The sequence below is a fragment of the Talpa occidentalis genome, unplaced genomic scaffold, assembly GCF_014898055.3.
Source record: "Talpa occidentalis isolate TD23 unplaced genomic scaffold, MPIMG_talOcc4v2.1 talOcc4.3, whole genome shotgun sequence".
Classification (NCBI taxonomy): domain Eukaryota; kingdom Metazoa; phylum Chordata; class Mammalia; order Eulipotyphla; family Talpidae; genus Talpa; species Talpa occidentalis.
This window is the reverse complement of record NW_023603184.1, coordinates 114,506,089-114,526,244: the sequence shown is the minus strand read 5'-3', so window position 1 is coordinate 114,526,244 and position 20,156 is coordinate 114,506,089. Positions and strand designations below refer to the sequence as shown.

The window sequence follows — 20,156 nt, the reverse complement described above, 5'->3', positions numbered from 1 at the left end:
TGGAGGCATTCATGAGGCTAGGAGGGCAGAATAAACCCTTTTTTCTGATATAAATACAGGCAGGACTGCCATGTGAATGTAATAAATGGAAATCAGATTGTTCCTAGATAATTAGTACCAAATGGTGGAAAACCCAACCTCTAATCTATTGCCAAACCACTAGAACACAGTAAAAAGCAAACAGCACAGTCAAGTAACGGAAATTTCTCGGTGTATCTAAATGACTACATAAAATAAGGACCCTATTTCTAAAACCAATAAAAAGATTTCCACAATTTCAGTGTGATAAAGATGTAATATGGATACTATCAAAGACTATTTTGTTTGCCAGAAAAGAAACCCATAATTGAAACTTTGAGTGGCATTTAAAAAGAGTCATGTAAGCATTCTGTTTGTTAAGGACAAGTTAAAAAGTAGCATGTCAATTTATGTGAGAAATGAAAAACAGAATGGTCTTCATTCATCATGCATATGAAGACTTGGCTTTAAGTGAAAAAGAGTTTGGGATCTATATTAAAGTATACTTTTTTTTTGTAGTTAGGAAAGTTGTTTGGTTTTAATACTGAGCACAAGTCTCTAGTTGGTTTTCTTAGCAAAAGAAGTTACTCCATATCTTTACATTGGGCAAATTTATACTGGTTGTATTAACTAAAACAATAAACAACAATCCAAATGGTGATAAAAAAAGATCAAACCTTTTTTATGCAATTATTTTATCATGAGCCCAGATTTCATCCTTGAATTCCTGATTTGTGTGTCCAACTGTCTAATAAGTATCTCCAATTGGCTGTCCAGTAGGCAGAAGTAATATGAACAATAGTGAAATATTGATTCTTTATCATTCAATTTCCTTTAGTCATGTCTATTTGAGAAAATGACACCTTAACCAAGATGCTCAGATAAAATCTTAGGGGACCAGCCTGACACCTCTTTCATTCTTCAGCCCTTGATCAATCCATTAGTAAATTCTGTAAGCTCTTCTTCCAAAATATATCAAGAATCAAGCTGTGATCATATCCTCACAGCACTGTGAAGCAATCTGCAGACTCTGCAGCATGAGTTCAATCCCTGGCCAGCCAGGGAGCAACCCACATGGCGCAGCAGACCTCTCCTGTCTTGCCCATTGCTCCCCTCAGCAGTGATTTTCAGTCAGTCGGCCTGTTCTGTTCCCTGCTCTGTCTCTGGTGAATGTTCTCACCCCCCGCACCTCTGGCCTGTACCCCAGTTCTTGAATGCATACATAAATAAATCTTTAAAAAAATTAAGATAAATTGGCTTGTGGTAACTATGCTAAAGGCACAATTGCCTTGTCACTGCTTTCCACCCTTTGTATTGCCTAATTTTTTTTTTTTTTAATCATTCAGGTCTCAATTCATATACTACCTTCTCAAAAAAAGCTTCTTTTGATTACTATCTCTAAAAGAAAGCTTCAATTTTCTTCTTTTCTACTCTATTTTATGATATGGATCAGACCTGAATTTTAGAATTTGTTATTCCCTACCTATGTATTTATTACCTAACTCCCTCTCTTTTTCCATAACATGGAAGATTCCTAAGAGCTGATTTGGTAAACATGTGAGACACCAACGCCCATAGATAGCTCCCAACTCTGATCCACCACCTGCGCAGTTGTCCTAGCACTTTCAGAAGATAAACGAGGGGAGTGCTCAGGTGATGCAGCGGTTGAGTGCTGTGCTGTGAAGCTGCCTGCAGCCTCTGCAGCACCGGTGAGATTGCCTGTGGGCCAGAGAGATTCCCACATGGCACTGCAGACCTCTCCTGCCTCACCCGCTGCTCCCCTCATCAGTGTCTTCAGTCTGTGTCTTCAGTCCGTCTGCCTGTTCTACTCCTTGCTCTTTCTCTGGTGAATTCTCTCATTCTCCCATGCTTCTGACCTGTACCCTGGTTCTTGTATAAATAAATAAATAAATCTTAAAAAAAGAGAGGAGTGCTGTTTTATCAACACCTCAAACCTCTTTGCTCTTCCCAAATCCACTATGTCCCCATATGATGCCCTTAGCTCTGTTTTTAAAGAAAGAGAATACGCAAGGTTTTGTATTCAAAAGTTGATGGATCTTAGTGTATTCCGTTTTTTAAGACTTATTTTTATTTATGCATGCAAGAACTGGGTTAGTGTAAGCCAGAGATGCGGCGGTGGGGGGGTGGGGGGAAAGGATTCACCAGAGACAGAGTGGGGAGCAGAACGGGTGGATTGACTGAAATATACTGCTGAGGGGAGCAGCGGACTAGACAGGAGAGGTCTGCTAAACTAAAAGTAAGTAATTTACCTATAAATACCTAAATGTTGTCTTCAGATACTACCACTCATTTTAGTGTCTGAAATACATTTGGGTATTTGTGTGTTGTTGTAATGTTGCTTTGTAACATAGGAAACTAAATTCAGTATTGTCAACAGCCCAATATCTACAATGAAGTTCAGAATTCCAAAGGTAGATTAGCATAACCGTTGAATCTAACCTCAGTGAATAATAATTAATAGGAGAAGGAATATGCCACATAGTGGAAAAAAAATCAAGGGGTGAATTTCCACACAGTCTCTCTGTAACTCTGGTTAGTTTTAAATTATTAATCAAAGGGTATTATTTGAAATATTTCAGAACTAAAAATTCAGAAATGTTTTGTCACCATGAAGGAAAACATGTTCTTTATACTCACAGGAGATGTTGATACTTGAGTTACTTTTAACTGGTTTTCCAAATCTTGTACTTTGTTTTTAAGTTCCATATTTTCTGTTTCTAAGTCTTGAATCTAAAAAGCAAATGATTATTGAATAATCTTCAGAGATTTATTCTTGGAAAATATCGGTTGTTATATTGGCTACATTCATGGATAGGATTTCATGTTATTTAAAAATGTACTCTGTACACAGGGAAGAAAATTATATGATAAAGCTTGGGAACTATGGGAGATTTCTAGGTCACTGGAAAGACCTATTTTATTAAATTTAAAATGTTTTAATGTGTGTGCAAATTTCATGCTCCTAATACCTCATCTATGTGTTTTCTTGTTGCACTGTGCAATCTGTACCCATCATCTTGGAGTATAACCGCAAGACAGTGAAACTTGCTCATGATGATTTTGAAGAGTGGAGAAAGGGTGTAATTTAATTACAAAGGAATCTGATCTGCATGGGAAACCACTTACCCAGCATCTGCTGCTTCTGCTGCTCTGATCCCCATGAGAAGCATCAGGAAGTGAAGCAAAGTCACATGAGAACACTAAGTTCTTGTGGGAATTCAATATAAAATGGTTAAAAACTGTGCAGGGGATCAGGAATGAAAAATTATAGGAACACAGTGAAAGCAGTTCCAATCAGTGTGGGGGAAATTTAATGGCAGGCCTTCTAAATTTGTTTGATGATATGCAAGTTTCCCTGTGCTTACATCACATAAATGTGAAAAAACAAACTTAGTTTACTCACTCTTTTCTGTAACCCTGCAATCTGTTTTCTTGTTTCAACATCTTTTCCTCCAGATTCTAGGAATTTCCTGTATGCCAGGTCAAATGCTTGACCAATTGTTAAAGTTATCTCTTCAGCCTTTGTAAAAATCAAAGAAGATTTACATTTTAATAATAGCATATCAAACTGTTCTCTGAATCAAGAAAAACATTTACAAGAGTTACTTCAAAAGGGGAATGCTGGGGGTAGAGATGGAGTAAAGGAGCAAAGTGGTCTATGCTCACATAATTCAGTGCTTAACCATGCAAAACATAAAACAAAAGTTTGAAAAATAAAACTTGGCAGTCAGAGTTCTGTCCATTTTTCTCATCTCTTTTATTATAGTGTTTTCCCCTAACTTTCCAGCTGCAGTTTCTCTCATTGCTATTTATTTCCTAGTGAGGAGTGTTTGTTAAACTTGGAGGTGACTTGAATGAGGCTGGCTGGGCGGGGTCCGTGGAAAACTTGAGGTATGCTCTCTTTAAATGGAACAACAGCCACACCATTTTTGTTGGTTTGTGAAAATGAGCAACTCCAACTAAGAGTTGTCGGATTAATATGAGATGAAGTAAGAAATCTGTTTTTTAATGTGAGATCTTTCACTTTTTAAGTTGTAGTAAACACTATTTTTATAAAACACAGTGTTGATTGAACAAAATATATGTCACCTGAGTTTGGTCCCATAAACGACTTACAATCTCTGATCTATTGTATTAACTAAAAACTGTGACAAAGATCCAAAGTCTGCCAACTCATTTTTTCCCATTTATATCTTGACCAATAGCACAGTGTCTTGTAAACAATAAAGATTTATATATTTAATTAACATTATAATGTAATATGGTAAATATGGCATTAAATGATTTAATGCATCACAAATATGTCATATTTATTTACAAGACCTCAGATGACGTAAAAACTGGTAGTAAAACTAAATCTTGGAAACACTATGCTTTAATCTACCATCAATCCTAAAACTCTTTTATTATCAATCTAAATTGAAAACATGCTTTTAAAATAAAGCTCAGATTGCTTGACATTTTAATTGTTTTAGTTCACTATAAAAAATAATTATAGTGATTAGCCCAGTTAATTGAAAATATAAAATATATGTATAAAATTATATAAGAAGATGTGTTACAGAAAAAAAAAAAGAAGTTACATTGTAGGAAAAAAATGTTTAAATGCCAGATACCAAATTTTGTGTCCAATGATTGAGACTAATGAAAAAGTATGTACAAAAAAAAAATTGGGTGTATTAGATGTTGGGCTTATATGTAATAATAAAATATAATAAAGGTGATTATGATAGGTTGTGGGAGAAAAATGATTTTTTTTCTGTTTCTAAAAATTCAATATAATAAAATATTTTAAAATTATGGCTATTCTACATTTTAATACTCTAAGTAGAATTAATATTTAATTTATTCATAATAAAATTTTACATAATTTAATTATGGTCTTGATGTAGCCTGTTAATATGTTATCTTCAAATAATCAAAGTATATATTATAGAAAGTCTTTTAAGAAAAATTGTTGATGTATCATTAATGACATTTGACTTCACATTAATTGTTGGCAACAAAAACTTTTAAAAAACATATTGTCCTTTTATAAGACAAATATTTTATGATAAGAGATCTTTTTATTAAGACAGTATCTTGCTGTCTGGTAATGTGCAGCATACACTGCCTCACCTGATTCTCATAATGACTCTGAGTAGATTGTTATTATCTCCACAATGCAAGCAATGCAACTGCAGTTCTGTGAGGTTAACTTGCCTAAGTCCTCATGATGAGTGAGTGGACAGAATGTGGAGTTCAAATCCAGAATATCTGACTTGGAAAGCCTCATACATTTTGGTGGAAAGGGGATAAAATTAATGTAAAATGAAATGTACATATCATAATTATACAATGAGATGTTTTGATAAATCACCAAATTAATAAAGATATAGAAAGTTCTCCTGTGCCTGCCTTCAGCCAAGTCACATTTCTTATTGGCAATTACTGCTGAAATCTATGACCATAGAGAACTTTTGTTTGTCCTTATATTCATAAAAATAGGCCATCTAGTAAATACTTTTTGTGCCTTGATTCTTTTTACATTTTTCAGATGTTGCATACATCATTTCATGTATTACTAATTAGTATAACAACTAATGAAAATCCTGCAATTGATCTATACATTTGCCTATAGAGTAATACATCTGTGTTTTCAGTTCTTAGTTACAGATAAAGCTGCTTTAAATATTCTTATAAAATCTTTTTGGGGACATATGTCTTCATATCTAAGTAAATAGAATGGAATTATTAAATTTAGGATAGTCCTATGTTTAACATTAAAAACCTATCAAATTGTTTTCCAAATTTTATCATTTTATATTCCCATCAGCAGTAAGATTTCTAATTACTCCATATTAAATATTGATTTTTTTAAAATATGAGACATTTTACTCAATGAGTGATACTATCCCAATATATTTTTAATTTAAATTTCCCCATTTAATACTTACAGTAATCTAGTTTCATGTGATTTTCAGCTTTTCTTATATTTTCATTTAAGAACTCCATAAACAATATAGTCTCCTCCCCATTTTAGATTTTTGTCTTGTTATATTGATACTGAGAAATTAAATAGTATGTAACAAATTCTTTTTCAAATATATGTGTGATATGTCATTTCCTTTACTAAGATTGCTTTTTTTAAAGATTTATTTATTTTTGCATAGAAGAACTGGGGTACAGGCCAGAGGTGTGGGGGGTGGGAGGATCCACCAGATACAGAGTGAGGAACAGAACAGGGAGACTGACTGAAGTACACTGCTGAGGGGAGCAGCGAGTGAGACAGGAGAGGTCTGCTGCACCGTGTGGTTTCTCCCTGGCCGGCTGGGGTCAAACTCATGCTGCAGAGGCTGCAGATTGATTCATAGTACGGTGCTTAACCCCTTGCACCATCAGGGAGGCCTTAAATGCTTTTTTAAAAACATTTTCTTTTCCTTTTTGGGGAAAGATTTATTTATTTATGCATAAAGATTTATTTATTTATGCATAACTGGGGTACAGGCCAGAGGTGTGGGGGGCAAGAGGATTTATCAGAGACAGAGTGGGGAAAAGAATAGGCTGATTGACAGAAATACACTGCTGAGGGGAGCAGCTGGGGAGACAGGAGAGGTCTGTTGCACCATATGGGTTGCTCCCTGGCCAGCCAGGATCAAACTCCTGCTGCAACAACTTTGGATAGCTTCACAGTGCTGTGCTTAACCTCTTGCGTCACCAGGGAGGCCCAATTTTAAATGTTTTTTAAATCAAAATAAGGAAATTTTCAACAATGAATGGGTATTGATTTTTTCAAATAATTTTTAATAATTGATTAGATACTATTTTTTTTTCTGTAGCTTGTTAAAAAGGTTGATTACATTGTTGGATTTTTGAATGAAGAATACGACTTATCTTAGGAAAAAACTGCAGTTGATCTTGTATAGTTCTTTCATATGTTGTTCGTATAATTCTTTCATATTAGATTTGTTAATACTGTATTATGAATTTGTCCAGCTATATTCCAAGGAATTTTGTTTGTAGTTTTCCTTATTTATTCATTCATTCCTTCATTTATTTATTTTGTGCTGTCTTTGCGGGGTTTTGGTATTAGGGTAATACTAGCTTCATAAAACTCGTTAGGAAATACTCTCACTGCTATTTATTGGAATAGGTTGTATAGAATAATGTTAATTCCTCTTTAATCACTGTATAGATTCTTCTTCTAGTGAAACCATGAAAGCCTGAAGATTTCTCTTTTAATATATTTTAAGTAGTAAATTCAAATTTATGTTTATGGGCCTTTCAACCAATCTATTTAAAAAATGAGTGATTTATGGTATTTTTTGTTTCTTGAGCAGTTTATATGTTACAGCTAATTTATGGCAGCCTCTTAATCTTTTGATATTTGGAGGGCCAGCAGAGAAATCTACATTTCATTACTGACACTGGTAACATGTCAGTTTTCCATTTGTCAGTCTTAATAAAATTGTGTTACTTTTATGATCTCTCAAAGAAACTGTTGTTTTATGATTTTTCTCTATTGTTTGTTTTGAATTTCATTCATTTATCTTTCTTGTTTTCTTCTGTTTTATCTGAGTTTATGTTGATATTTCTGTCTTCTAAGTACTTGAGGTGGAACTTTGATTATAAAGACTTTTTTCCTAATGTATTAATTTAGTACTAAGTACTAAAGTGCTAAGTACTGATTGATAAAATCATATGATTTTTCTTTCAGCACTATTTTAGCTAAATCATGCAAATGTCATTATGTTGTTTCATTTATGTGCAATTCACTGCATTTTGAAATTTTCCTTTAAGTTTTCTGACACAGGAACTTCTTACAAGTGTAAGGTTTCATTTCCAAGTTTTTGAATACTTCTTTCATCTTTCTGTTATTGATTTTTAGATTAATTTCTTTGCTGTTGGTTCAATTCTTTTAAATTTTTGAGATATTTTATAGCCCAGGATATGGCCTATTTTGGCAATGAAAAACAATGTACATTCTGCTATTACTGAGTGGGGTTCTCTTTATACTTGTTGATTAGTTCCCATTTGTTGATGGTGTTGAATAATTCTATATTCTTGATTATTTCCTATCTAGTTGTTCTATCAATTTTGGGAATTGTAGTGAAGAGTCATTGAAAATTGTTTTTGCTTATTTATCCTGCATTTCCTTTCAGTTCTATCAGTTTTTGTTTCATTCATTTTGTACCTTTAATGTGTGATCATACACATTTAAGTGGTTTTGTAAGTATGCCTTATTATTATATAATGCCCTTCTGTGTCTCTGATAATTTTTCTTATGTTGAAGTCAGCTTTAGCTGATATTATTACACTTCTGCTTTCTTTGAGTGAAATTTACATGACATCTTTGTTTGTTTCATTTTCAATCAGTTCATATAATCTATACCATTATATTTCAAAAAAGTTTCTTGTGGACAATATAGTTACGGGTTTATTTATTTTTTTTTAAAGATTTATTTATTTATTTTATACAAGAACCGGGGTACAGGCCAGATGTGCTAGAGGGTGAGAGGATTCACTAGAGACAGAGCGGGGAACTGAACAGGCAGACTGACGAAATACTGCTGAGAGGAGCAGCGGTGGGTTGAGGCAGAAGAGGTCTGCCGCACCATGTGGGACCCTCGCCGGCCGGACAGGATCGAACCGGCGCTGCAGAGGCTGCAGGCAGCTTCACAGCGCAGCGCACAACAGCCTGCAAGGCCCTGGGTTTATTCTTAATGTATTCCAACAATCTCTTTTAACTGGTGTATTTAGAACAGTCACTTCAGTTTAATGTGGTTTTTGATATATTAGTGCTTTAAGTTTACCATTTCATTTTTCTTCTCTGATGCGTCTCCATTTCTCTCTGTTTTCTGTTCACTGTGTACCTCTGGGTGTTGAAGACATTTTTGTTATAAAATTTTAATTTATCCATAGTGCTTTAAATGTTTCTGATTGTGCAGTTTTTTTTTTTTGTTTTTTTTTAGTGGTTGCTCTAAGATACACATTATATCTGTATACCTTATTACAGTCTACCAGTGTTTTCATTTTTCCAATTTTCAAGTGAGGTATAAAACAGCTTTTCCTGTTTTATGAAGCAACTGCCTGTAGGGATTTAGAGTCATATCAGAAAGTATTTTTTGCTTTTACTGTCAATAATAATTGAGAGAACATTTACCCATGTTTGCGTATCCTGTTATTTTTCTCCTTTCTCATGTTCTATTGTTGTTTCCCTTCTATCGTTGTTTCCCTTCTGTTCAGAGAGCTCCCACTAGCCATTCATTCAAGGTAGGTCTACTAGTGAGATATCATCTTTTCCTTTGTCTGATAATTTCTTTATTTCTGTTTAATTCCTGACATGTTTTTTCTGGGCATAGGAGTCTGGTTTGACAGTTTTTCTTTTTTGTTTGTTTTATAATACACAAAATATTTTGTTCTACTTCCTTCTTGCCTTAATGGTTTCTAATGAGATATATACTGTCTTTCAAATTGATTTTCTGCTATAGGACAAGTTTATGTCTTGTTATTTTCAAAGACTGTCTTAGTCTAGAGTTTACAGAAGTATGGCCATGTGTTTTTGTGTATAATTATTTCTACTTATTCTGTTTGGAGTTCATTCAATTTCTTGAATATACATTTTGCCAAATTTGGTATGTTTGAAAATATTTTATCTTCAAGTGTTTATTGCCAAGGTCACTCTCTTTTTTCTCTCTTTCCACATCTCTGATATCACACACACATTAGACTTTTTTTACAATTTTTGCTTTTCATTGTGTTTGTGCCTATTATATGCTAGACTGACATTTTTTATCTATCAACATTCCTCCGCCCCCTACTTTCTGAGGCTACTGAGCCTGTACATCAAGTTTTTTATTTATTGTATTTTTTTTTTTGGTCATATCACTCTCATCTAAGTGTTGGGATCTATTGGTCAACTTTTTTCATTTACTTGAAATCTTCCTTTTCTTGTTGAGTAATTTTCTTTTCTTTTTTTTTTTTTATAGAGGCATGTTTTTATTTATTTATTTATTTGTTTGTTTGTTTTTGTTTATACATGCACTGGGTACAGTCAGAAGCTCTGGAGGGTGAGAGAATTCACCAGAGCCAGAGCGGAGAGCAGAGCAGGCAGACTGACAAAGTACACTGCTGAGGGGAGCAGCGGGCGGCAGGAGAGGTCTGCGCGCCATGTGGGACCCTCCTCCGGTGGCCGGGGAGCAGCCAGGGATTGAACCGGCGCCGCAGAGGCCGTGGGCAGCTTCGCAGCCCAGCGCTCAACCGCTACGCCAGCGGGGAGGCCCTTGCTGAGTGATTTTCAACTGACTCTTAGAAATTATATTATTCTAAATATTATTTAAAGGTTGTCTTTTAGGTGGCTGCTCCTTACATAGTTCTAGTGGAGGATGGGAGTGACAGGGTACATGTCACTGCTGCCTCACTGGGGATAGAGGTCTAGCTTCCACACTGGGCCTCTCTTCATTCCTGCCTGGCAGGGATGGGTGCTCTGGCTTCTCATGTGATCCTCACTATCATCACGCCAGGAGAGAGAGTTGTCAACAAAACCTGATATGGTTAATAAAGTAGCGAATGCCAGTCTGTGACATACTAGGTCGTTTCCATCTATCTTTCCAGCTTTCAACAATTCCAACTTAGTTCTGAAAACATAAAATACCATGAAGGGATAAGACAAAGACACAATAAGAGTAGATGGACTCTGGAGTGGGTCACAGTTAGGGGAGTAACATAGCATGATGAAAAGAATGCTCCGATGGCAATATAAGTTCTTAGACATTTTCAGTCTGATTCTGTTACTACCTAATTTGTAGGTACCATTTGTAGGTATCATTACTACCTAATGATGAGGAAGTCACTTCTCTGGCATTTCTTAAAAATAAGAGAAAGCGGTGTACCGAATGAGCTGTAAGTATTTTCCTGTTTCAATATTCCATAATTGATTATTTAAAATGATTAGAGGGGATAACATTTCAAAAATTCTACATACATATAAAATCAATTTTATAAATATACTCATTATTCTAATTAGACCCAAAAAAATATCATTGTGAAAATGATATAATGAAACTTTGAGGAAGCATAATCTCTTTGAGTTCATGTCAGTCATGGCAACACAGAGTGGGAGAGATTTCTTGCACCCTCGCATTTCTAAGCCCAGACTTCCATTATAGCAGAATCACTTAGCAAACTTGCTAAGTGCAGATTTTGTTAGCTCCAACACAAATAGCTAAGAACTTGCATTTAGAAATGGGAACCGAAGAATTGTATTTTTATTTTTTGTATTTATTTATTTATTTATTTATTTATTTATTTTTGTGTGGGACCCTCGCCAGCGGCTGGGGAACGAACCAGCGCTGCAGAGGCTGAGGGCAGCCTCGCAGCCCAGCGCTCATCCACTGCGCCACCAGAGGAGGCCCAGAATTGTATTTTTAAAAGGCATTCCTTATGAATACATGTACACTAACAGAGATGAGTTACTGCTGAAGGCTTCAATAATTATTTTTAACCATAAAGATAAAAGAAAGCTAAATGCAAAGAGAATTATGGGCAAAGAAATTAAAATTCAGAAAATGAATCACAATCAAGATCAGCAAGGAAAAGAGTCTATGTTTAAAACAATATAACAACACAGAAATCCTAGCAAGATTATGTTTTAAATAATCATGTGACAATTTTGGGTGGGGATCAAATGGAGGAAAAAAACACATAACCGAAAACTGTAAGAAGGCTAATATTTATAATGAAATTTGATAATGAATATTTTTGAAGTACTGCAAGGGAGTGTATTTCTATGTATAAGGCAAGAAGAAAGAACTGAGTTCTCTGCTTGGTGCAAGTACAAAAGGTTATTATATCTTACATATAGAGGGTATTCAACAGATATCAACTTTAGTCTTCTCAATCGCATAGAAGAAAATCATCTTCAGGATAAAACTAAAAAACAAATTGAACTTCATATAAAATACCTTATTATAGCACATCTTATATTGGTAAGTATATTTTTCTGATCTATAATGTTCATCAAATTCTCAAAAGGTATTATGATGAGTAGCTTAGCATATTAGTCTTTTGAAAGTACTATAGTTTAAAAGATATAGATAATAATTTTCTCCACTTTTATACATTTTTTGATATTGCTTTTTCCTTAAGGAAAAATTTATTGAAAAATCTATTCTCCATTTGATGTAAGAATTACATGGACAAGTAAAAGGTATTTGTTGTAAGAAGTTAACCTACTGAAACCAGAGACTAAGTTGTATAATAGGAATATTAGTCTTTTTTTTATAGCATGAAAAATGAGCAAACGAATTAAGTTCTTTTTCCTGCCTAAGTCAAAAATGTTGTTGAGGTCAGATGTTCTTCCTTCACTGTAGCCTTCAATGGCTGCAATGTGTGTTAGGAATTCACATCTTACATTTTATAATAGGATCTGAGTCTATATAATGATTATATTTATAATGAACACCTGGGGTTTCCCTTAATATTCCAGAGAATTAAAGAACTATTAAGGATTTAACTTCAGAATTCCATGACTTTTCTTATATCTTAAGAACTTTATATTCACAAACCACTGGGCACAAACACAATTCTATTATCTTTCATAATGTTAACATTTCTGAATAATGAAAATCAAGAACCAAAATTTCAAAGTATTAGAGATTTGTTTTAACGACAAGTAATATAGATTTTATTTCTTGGAGTTTAAAATACATATTTTCAGCACATTAAACAAATTCAGGGAATAAATAGAGTACTCTGCTCACCATTACTCCTTATATGTATACTACTATGACATATTTGAGATTAAAATTACAAATATATAAATGATTATAAAAGAAATGAATGCATAACATTAGCAAACACAACTGTCTAAGAAAAGAAATTTGCATGCAAACTTGTACCCATGAACATGAGAATTTAGTTAGGGATGAACCCCCGAAGCGTATTCTCATGACAGAATGAATCTATTAGTGCAGTTAAGTATTTGCAGACCTTACTCATTTCCAAATACTTTGCTAATGCCAGAAACAAGACAATTCCTGGCTTGTAAAACAGAATAAGCCACCCTAAAACATCTGGCATACTTACACACTTTTCGCTGTCAAATACATAGCACAAATGTTTATTTGACTCAGAATCTTTGCATATGAAAGTGAATATCCTCTTGTCAGTTTTATCATCTGCACAAAATGATATCCTATGAAGCTGGCAATTGTGTTGGACTTCCTGTGAACACAGATGGAAATAAACACAATTGTGAGATTTTTCCCAATTTTTCTCAAATACCAGCTTGTGATAGTAACATACAATTTATGACTTTAAAAGTGAAACAATTGTGTCAAATTTTGGTTTTATAACTATGTGCATTCCAAACTTAAACAAATATGTAATGGAAATGACTTCCTGACTCAGTACTAAACTAAAACAGTCATTTTAATAAATGCTTAGAAAAACACAAGCAAAATACAAGAGGATCAGAGGCTCATGGATTATCTCAGGTACAAGTAATCTTAAGAGGCTGTTACTTTAAAGGCCTGTAATTTTCCTTAGAGCACTGCAGCCCAGAGAGATTAAGATACTTCCACATGGTTATGAAATTTACAGAAACCTTTTAAATCAGAACACTACATTTTATCTACTTTTTACAATGAGCATTACAGTTTAAAAAGTAACGTCAGCTGAACATGCGTTCATGAAACACACTACCACTCTTAATTTTTCTTTTTAAATTGTGTTTTACACATCTTCATGGTAATTCATAAAATTATCCTTGCAACTTCTGTAGTGTTTTCCACTGGAAGAGTAAATGAGGAAGATTTAGATATCCAATTTCCAACTCAATGAATCAATACTGCTGATAAATAGAAAGATGAATACTGTAATTAAGTATCTGTATCTATGTATTTATATGTACACAATCATCTGACATTACATACTTTCAAGTTCAATGTTTGATGTGTTAGCTTGCTGATATAATCTGTCACTCTGATTCATATTCCTTCTCACCAGGCTAAAAATGAATATGTAAGTTGAGATATGTAAATAAATATTAAGAGAACTTGCCTATAGCACTGCATTCTTTCATTGTATGCACCAAATGATATCAAAGGGTTTCTTGGCAAGCATGAAAATTAAAATGTGGAATTATATGATTTTTTTTGTTATTATCTGATTACCTAATCCATCCATTTCAAGAGGAAGGAATAATGCTAAAAAGGTAAGCTCTCAACTTCTTAAGGTTCTCAATGAGATCCATCTTTATTTTTTTTTGTGATTAGTGCTCCAAAGAACAATGACATTTGTGTGAGACTATCCATTTTGATAGCTCTCATTGATACATTTCTTGTTTTATTGTTAATAGAGTCAAACAAAAGATAGCCCTTCAGCTACACTGTGGCTCCTAGATACTGAAAACAGTTCTAATCCAGTTTATTTTTGCACAATCATATAAATGATACATAAAGAGGAAGTCATTGCTTTAAACTATAGAAAAATGATTCCTTTCATATTCAAATAACGTGAAAATGCACCATTTACACAGTTGATGGCGAACTCTATATAGTCTTTCATTCACTACCAACTAGTCTGATAATAGAAACCTTTTGATTATGGCAGTTGGGAATCATCCTAAATTTTTGCTGAGATTAATAAATTGCCTTCCTACAAGAGGAGACTAGGAAGCTGAAACATAATATTATTATTTTGTGAGGTTTTTTTGTTCTTGTGATAGATCTTTAAATATTTTAAAATAAAAATGTAGTCTAATTTTTGGTGGGATGAGGACAAGAAATGGGACACAATAAAGCACAGTGAACAGACAATTATTCTTTATCATTGATGATATTATTAGAGGTGAAACAAAAATAAGTCAATCCCTAATTCACTTAGACTACCTCTTTCCAGCACTGCATAATCTTCCTTGGGAGGACAGGTGAGAAAAGTGGAAAGGTGAAAAGGTGTAGAAAGAAATAATGAGAGCCAATTCCATTTCTATTCCTCCAAATGGGACAGAAAAATAGTCTATCATCTGTAAAGTTCATATCACATTACTAGTAAAATTTTAAATCCTGTTTCATGCATGTAAAACTTATAAATTAATCTATTTTTAGGAGTAATGTATTTTTTCATAAAATAAAATTTATATCCAAAATAAAATAAATCACCTTTTTTTTCTCTTTTTGGTTCACTCACATCTCTTAAGATAGTAGATTTTAAGTGCTTGCCTGGGAACAGGCCATATCAGAGTTCTCCAGGGAGGCTTTTTGTGGTTTTTTTTGTTTGTTTGTTTGTTTTTGTTATAATACAGATAGTAAGTCATGTTCTGCAGATTTTGAATCTGAAACACCTGGGTGGACTCTAGTAATCAGCATTCACGGGAGTCTAAGGTCACTGTTACTCAGCAAAGCTGAGAAAATCCCTTTAGTAGATTATCTATATCTTTGTATGGATTAAAAAAAAATGTTCCTTGTATATATGGGTAATATGTTCACATGTAGTAAGTATTTAGTAAGTATTTGGGTAAAAAATCAATTGCTCTCTATTCACATGAGTATAATTGACTTTATAAAACATTTCAAAGATTAAAAACTCTAAAATTGTTCTTAAAGTTTAATAGGGATGAAAACAGAGATATTTCTTTTCCATTAAAAACCTGGAAAGTTAATTTTTTAGGGGCATATTCAGTTGAAACTGCAAATTAAGTATTAAGTTTAAGAAATTAAGACAATGAGATAGGAAAGAACAGATTGGTATTACCAATATGGATAAGAAAATAAAATGTTGAAAGTCAATTAGCTAAATGCATTGAACCCCACTTCTTTGAAGTTTTGTAAATAATGTTTAGGTTGGGGTGACATAGAAATTTAACAGTGAAAGTTTAGGGAAAAGAATGGTAAGCTTGACATGTTGACTATGGGAATCTCGTTGTTATGGGAAATTTACTGTTAGGAACTCTAGAATCACCAACCAGTAGTATTGTACTACTATTGCATTTGTATGATTCATCTGTGTCTCTTCACACATACTCACACACACATGCATGTGCGCATTCCACACACACCTAAGACATTAGTGTTAGTCATCTTGTAGTATTTTTAAACCTTTAAATTTTATGCTTTTCTAAGGATATGGCATTACAAAACTGTGAATTCTAAACACTAGAGAAGTTCTCTCTGTACTGTAATCACATCTCTATTTTCTAAAGATCGTAAGTTTGTATCAATTAATGAAAAAGTTGAAGCAATCCAAGTGTTCAATAATAGGAGAATGGTAGCCTCAGTCCTATAATCAGCTTTCTAGGCTTTGCAGTTAGTTTCACTTTATCTGACCCTTTGTTTGGTTTCTCTATATTCCACATACAAGAGATATCATCCAGCATTTGTCTTTCTCCTCCTGACTTATTTTGCTTAGCATGATCCCCTCCAGTTCCATCCCCACTGGCAATAATGGCAAGAGTTTCTGTTTTTTGCTAGTTGAGTGGTATTTCATTGTGTACATACATAATGAATACACATCTTCTTGATCCACTCAATTATTTTTGGGCAAGTAGGTTGTTTCCATAATTTGGCTAGTAAAAATGTTACAATAAACACATGTTTCCCTTTCAAGTAGTGTCTTTGTATTCTTTGGATACCTAGGAGTAGAATTACTGGATCACATGACAGATCCATTTTTAATCTTTTGAGAAACCTCTATACATTTCTATATTCCCATCAGCAGGTAAGATGGTTCCTTTTTCTTACATCCTCACTAACACTTGTTTCTAGTCTTTTCAATATGTGTCATTCTTACAGGTGTGCATTGGTATCTCACTGTGAATTTAACTTGCATTTCCCTTACAATAAGAGATGAGCAATTTTTTCATGAGCCCTTTGACCATCTAGATGTATGTCTTCTTTGGAGAAGTGCCTATTTAGCTCTTCAGCCAGGTTTTTGATTGGGTTATTTGATTTCTTTTTGTTAAGTTTTATGATCTTGGATATCAGCCCTCTGTCATGTGTATGGCTTATAAATATTTTATCTTATTCAGTAGGGTGTCCTTTTGTTTTAGAGACAGTTTCTTTCACTGTGCAGACACTTTTTAGTTTGATGTAGCCTCAATTGTTTATATTCTCTTTTGTTTTCCTTGCTGCTGGAGATGAGTGCACAAGACATCACTGAAACCTATGCCATAGTGTTTTGCCCATGTTTATGGCTTCAGGTCTTACATTCAAGTCTTTGATCCATTTTGAGTTGATTTTGTGTATGGTGTGAGAGTGGTCTAGTTTGATTCTCTTCATGCTACTGTCCCATTTTCCTAGTATCAATTATCGAAAAGGTGTTCTTTATTGCAATACATACTCTTGGCTTCTTTATTGTAGATTAACTGTCCATAGAGCTGTGGGTTTGTTTCTGGGCTCTCTAATCTACTCCATTGTTCTGTGTGTTTGTTTTGTTCCAGTACCATAGTGTTTTCATTATTACAGCTTTGTAGTTAAGTTTGAAGTCTGGAAGTATGATGCCTCTATCCTTCCTCTTTTTTTTTTTTTTTTTTTTTTTTGGTCAGGGTTGTTTTGGCTATCTGGGTACAGACCTCATTCTGCATAGCAAGAATTTGTGAAGGATTGGTATGCACAAAAAGTATTAATGGCAAATGCTGGACTATTGAAAAATTGCAGACCTGTCAAAAATATTGTAATAATCTGTCTATAAGCTAGGGTTTCCTTGGGCTTCCAAAATGAATTAATTTTTCAGTGTTAGGAGAAAGCACCAATATATTTATAAAATATCAGGAGTTAAAGTGTTAAATCAATTTTCTCCAAACCGATTTTCACCATCTTATTAAAATTACAAAACAAAAATTCTGAAGTATTATAAAGAAAGTACTGCATTAGTTCACTAGGGCTTGTAACAAAATACCATACACTGGGTGGCTTAAACAACAGAAATTTATTTTTCACAGTTTAAGAGACTTAAAGTTAAAGATCAGGGTGTCAGCAAGTTTGGTTTCTGCTGGAGCTTTTCTCCTTAAATTGTAGATAGCTAGCTTCTCATAGTAGAGGTTATGATTTCAACACAGGAATTTTGGGTGAAAACAATTTAGTCCATAGCAAGTACATTTTAATGAACACGAATGCAGAATTGGTTGTATTTTAATTTTTTTACTAGTGGATTTGTGGAAGACTCTTAAGTACAAGAAACTTAAGTTTATACAGTGTTAAAGGGCAGAACCATGTTCCCCCAAATTACCATGCTGAAGTCTTAACCCTAGGACCTTAAAATGTGAGTCTGTTTAGAGATTGAGTGAGGAGATTAAGTTAAAATGATTTAATAGGATGCCCGTTATCCAATCTGACAGATGTCCTCAGAAGAAGAAATCAGGCACACAGCAGGTATGTGTGAGCACAGATGACCACTGAAGAGGCAACAAGAAGATGGTCACCTGCATCCCCAGGAGAGAAGCTTCAGAGGAAACCAACCTGCTGTCAGCTTAACCCTGAATGTTCAGCCTCCAGTACTATGAAAAAGTAAATTTCTACCCCCAGTCTTTGGGATCTTATTTTTTTTTTTAATTAATAAATTTTATTTTTATATTCCTCATACATTTGCAATCTTATTATGGCTGTTCCCAGCAAACTAACGCAGACTGCTTATGTCAACGGCAGTAAAAGTCAGTACAGGACCTCTTAATAAACAACACACAGCTTTTGTTTTCTTTCAATCTCAGTGAACTACACTCTGTGCATCTCTTCCACAGCACATGAGGAAAAATTCCTAAATGTAAGAACAAACACATCAGAATGCACTTTATATAAATTATGAAATTACAAGTAGAGTCTGCAGGACATCTTACTAAGACAGCTATCCTAAAAATTGTTTCTCCACATAAAAATCTTATGGAGGTTATTAACTCTCAGAAACTGAGGGTAAAACAATTCCAATTAGAAAAAAAATTAAATATTCACTCATGGAAGATAACTGCAATTAAATAAGGATTAGAGTACTTCTGACATTCAAAAACAAGCCTTACCTTTGTTTTGGGCTCTAGAATTTTTACTCCATAGATGGATATTTGTAATTCAACTTTAGGAATTTTCTGGCCTTCAGATTTCTTGATATGTCTTGCAAACTAAAAATGAAAATTATTTACAAGTAATAGTTATGTTTCTATGGATAATAAGCACAAAGAAATATACATTTGTGGCTTGTATCAGTGTTGGAATTTCCTATATAAATTAGTACTCATTACAAAACATATTACAAATCCCACATAACCTTAAACTACATAGAAATCATAATAATTTACTATTACTATCATTAAAATCACTTGATTATTTTTTTTTCTTTTTTGCATATAAGAGCTGGAGTGTAGGCCAAAGGTGTGAGGAGTGAGAGGATTTGCCAGAGATAGAGTGGAGAGCAGAACAAGTGGATCTACTGAAATACACTGCTGAGGGGAGCATTGGGCAAGACAGAAGAGTTCTCCTGCACCATGTGGGTTAGCTCCCTGGCTGGGGATTGAACTCATGCCACAGTGGCTGGCAATAGCTTGATAGTGCTGAAATTTTAACCCCTGCATCCACAGGGAGGCCCTAAAATCACTTAATTTTTTTTTTTAAGATTTATTTATTTATGCAAGCACCTGGTACAGTCAGAAGCGCCAGAGGGTGAGAGAATTCACCAGAGCCAGAGCTGGGAGCAGAGCAGGCAGAAGGACCGAAGTACACTGCTGAGGGGAGCAGCGGGCGGCAGGAGAGGTCTGCGTGCCATGTGGGACCCTCCTCCGGTGGCCTGGAAGCAGCCGGGGATGGAACCGGCGCTGCAGAGGCTGCAGGCAGCTTCGCAACCCAGCGCTCAACCGCTGCGCCACCGGGGAGGCCCAAATCACTTAATTTTTAATGTACTTCTTTAATGATATTTAAACAACTATATTCATAGCAAACAGCTGAAAAAGTGAAACTCTTCGTGGAAAGATAAGCATAGATTAATTTATTTTTCTGTGGATCTTTTGCTTTTAACACCATTATAAACCTACAGTTCACTGGGGTTAGATATGCCATCTTTGCCATTTCCAGACACTTCCTTCATATGGAATAACATACCACCCAAGCAAATCAACGGAGACAAACCAAATTTAAACTGAAGCTGAACTGAGAACACAG

General features: G+C 34.3%; 1 protein-coding gene across 6 annotated transcripts in view; it reads right to left on the bottom strand.

Moving 5' to 3' along the window:
- Positions 1 to 20,156, bottom strand: part of GULP1 (GULP PTB domain containing engulfment adaptor 1) — a 195,969-nt gene that overhangs the window by 14,640 nt on the left and 161,173 nt on the right. For 5 of the 6 annotated variants that reach the window (XM_054699920.1, XM_054699918.1, XM_054699921.1 and 2 more), the window contains 5 exons: positions 19,025 to 19,123; positions 13,105 to 13,242; positions 3,443 to 3,559; positions 3,166 to 3,246; positions 2,677 to 2,769 (listed from right to left, as the gene is read on the bottom strand). In XM_054699920.1, coding sequence (XP_054555895.1) covers positions 2,677 to 2,769; positions 3,166 to 3,246; positions 3,443 to 3,559; positions 13,105 to 13,242; positions 19,025 to 19,123 — 528 coding nt within the window. The remainder of the gene's footprint in view (positions 1 to 2,676; positions 2,770 to 3,165; positions 3,247 to 3,442; positions 3,560 to 13,104; positions 13,243 to 19,024; positions 19,124 to 20,156) is intronic. The other variant, XM_037523683.2, reaches the window with a different exon arrangement.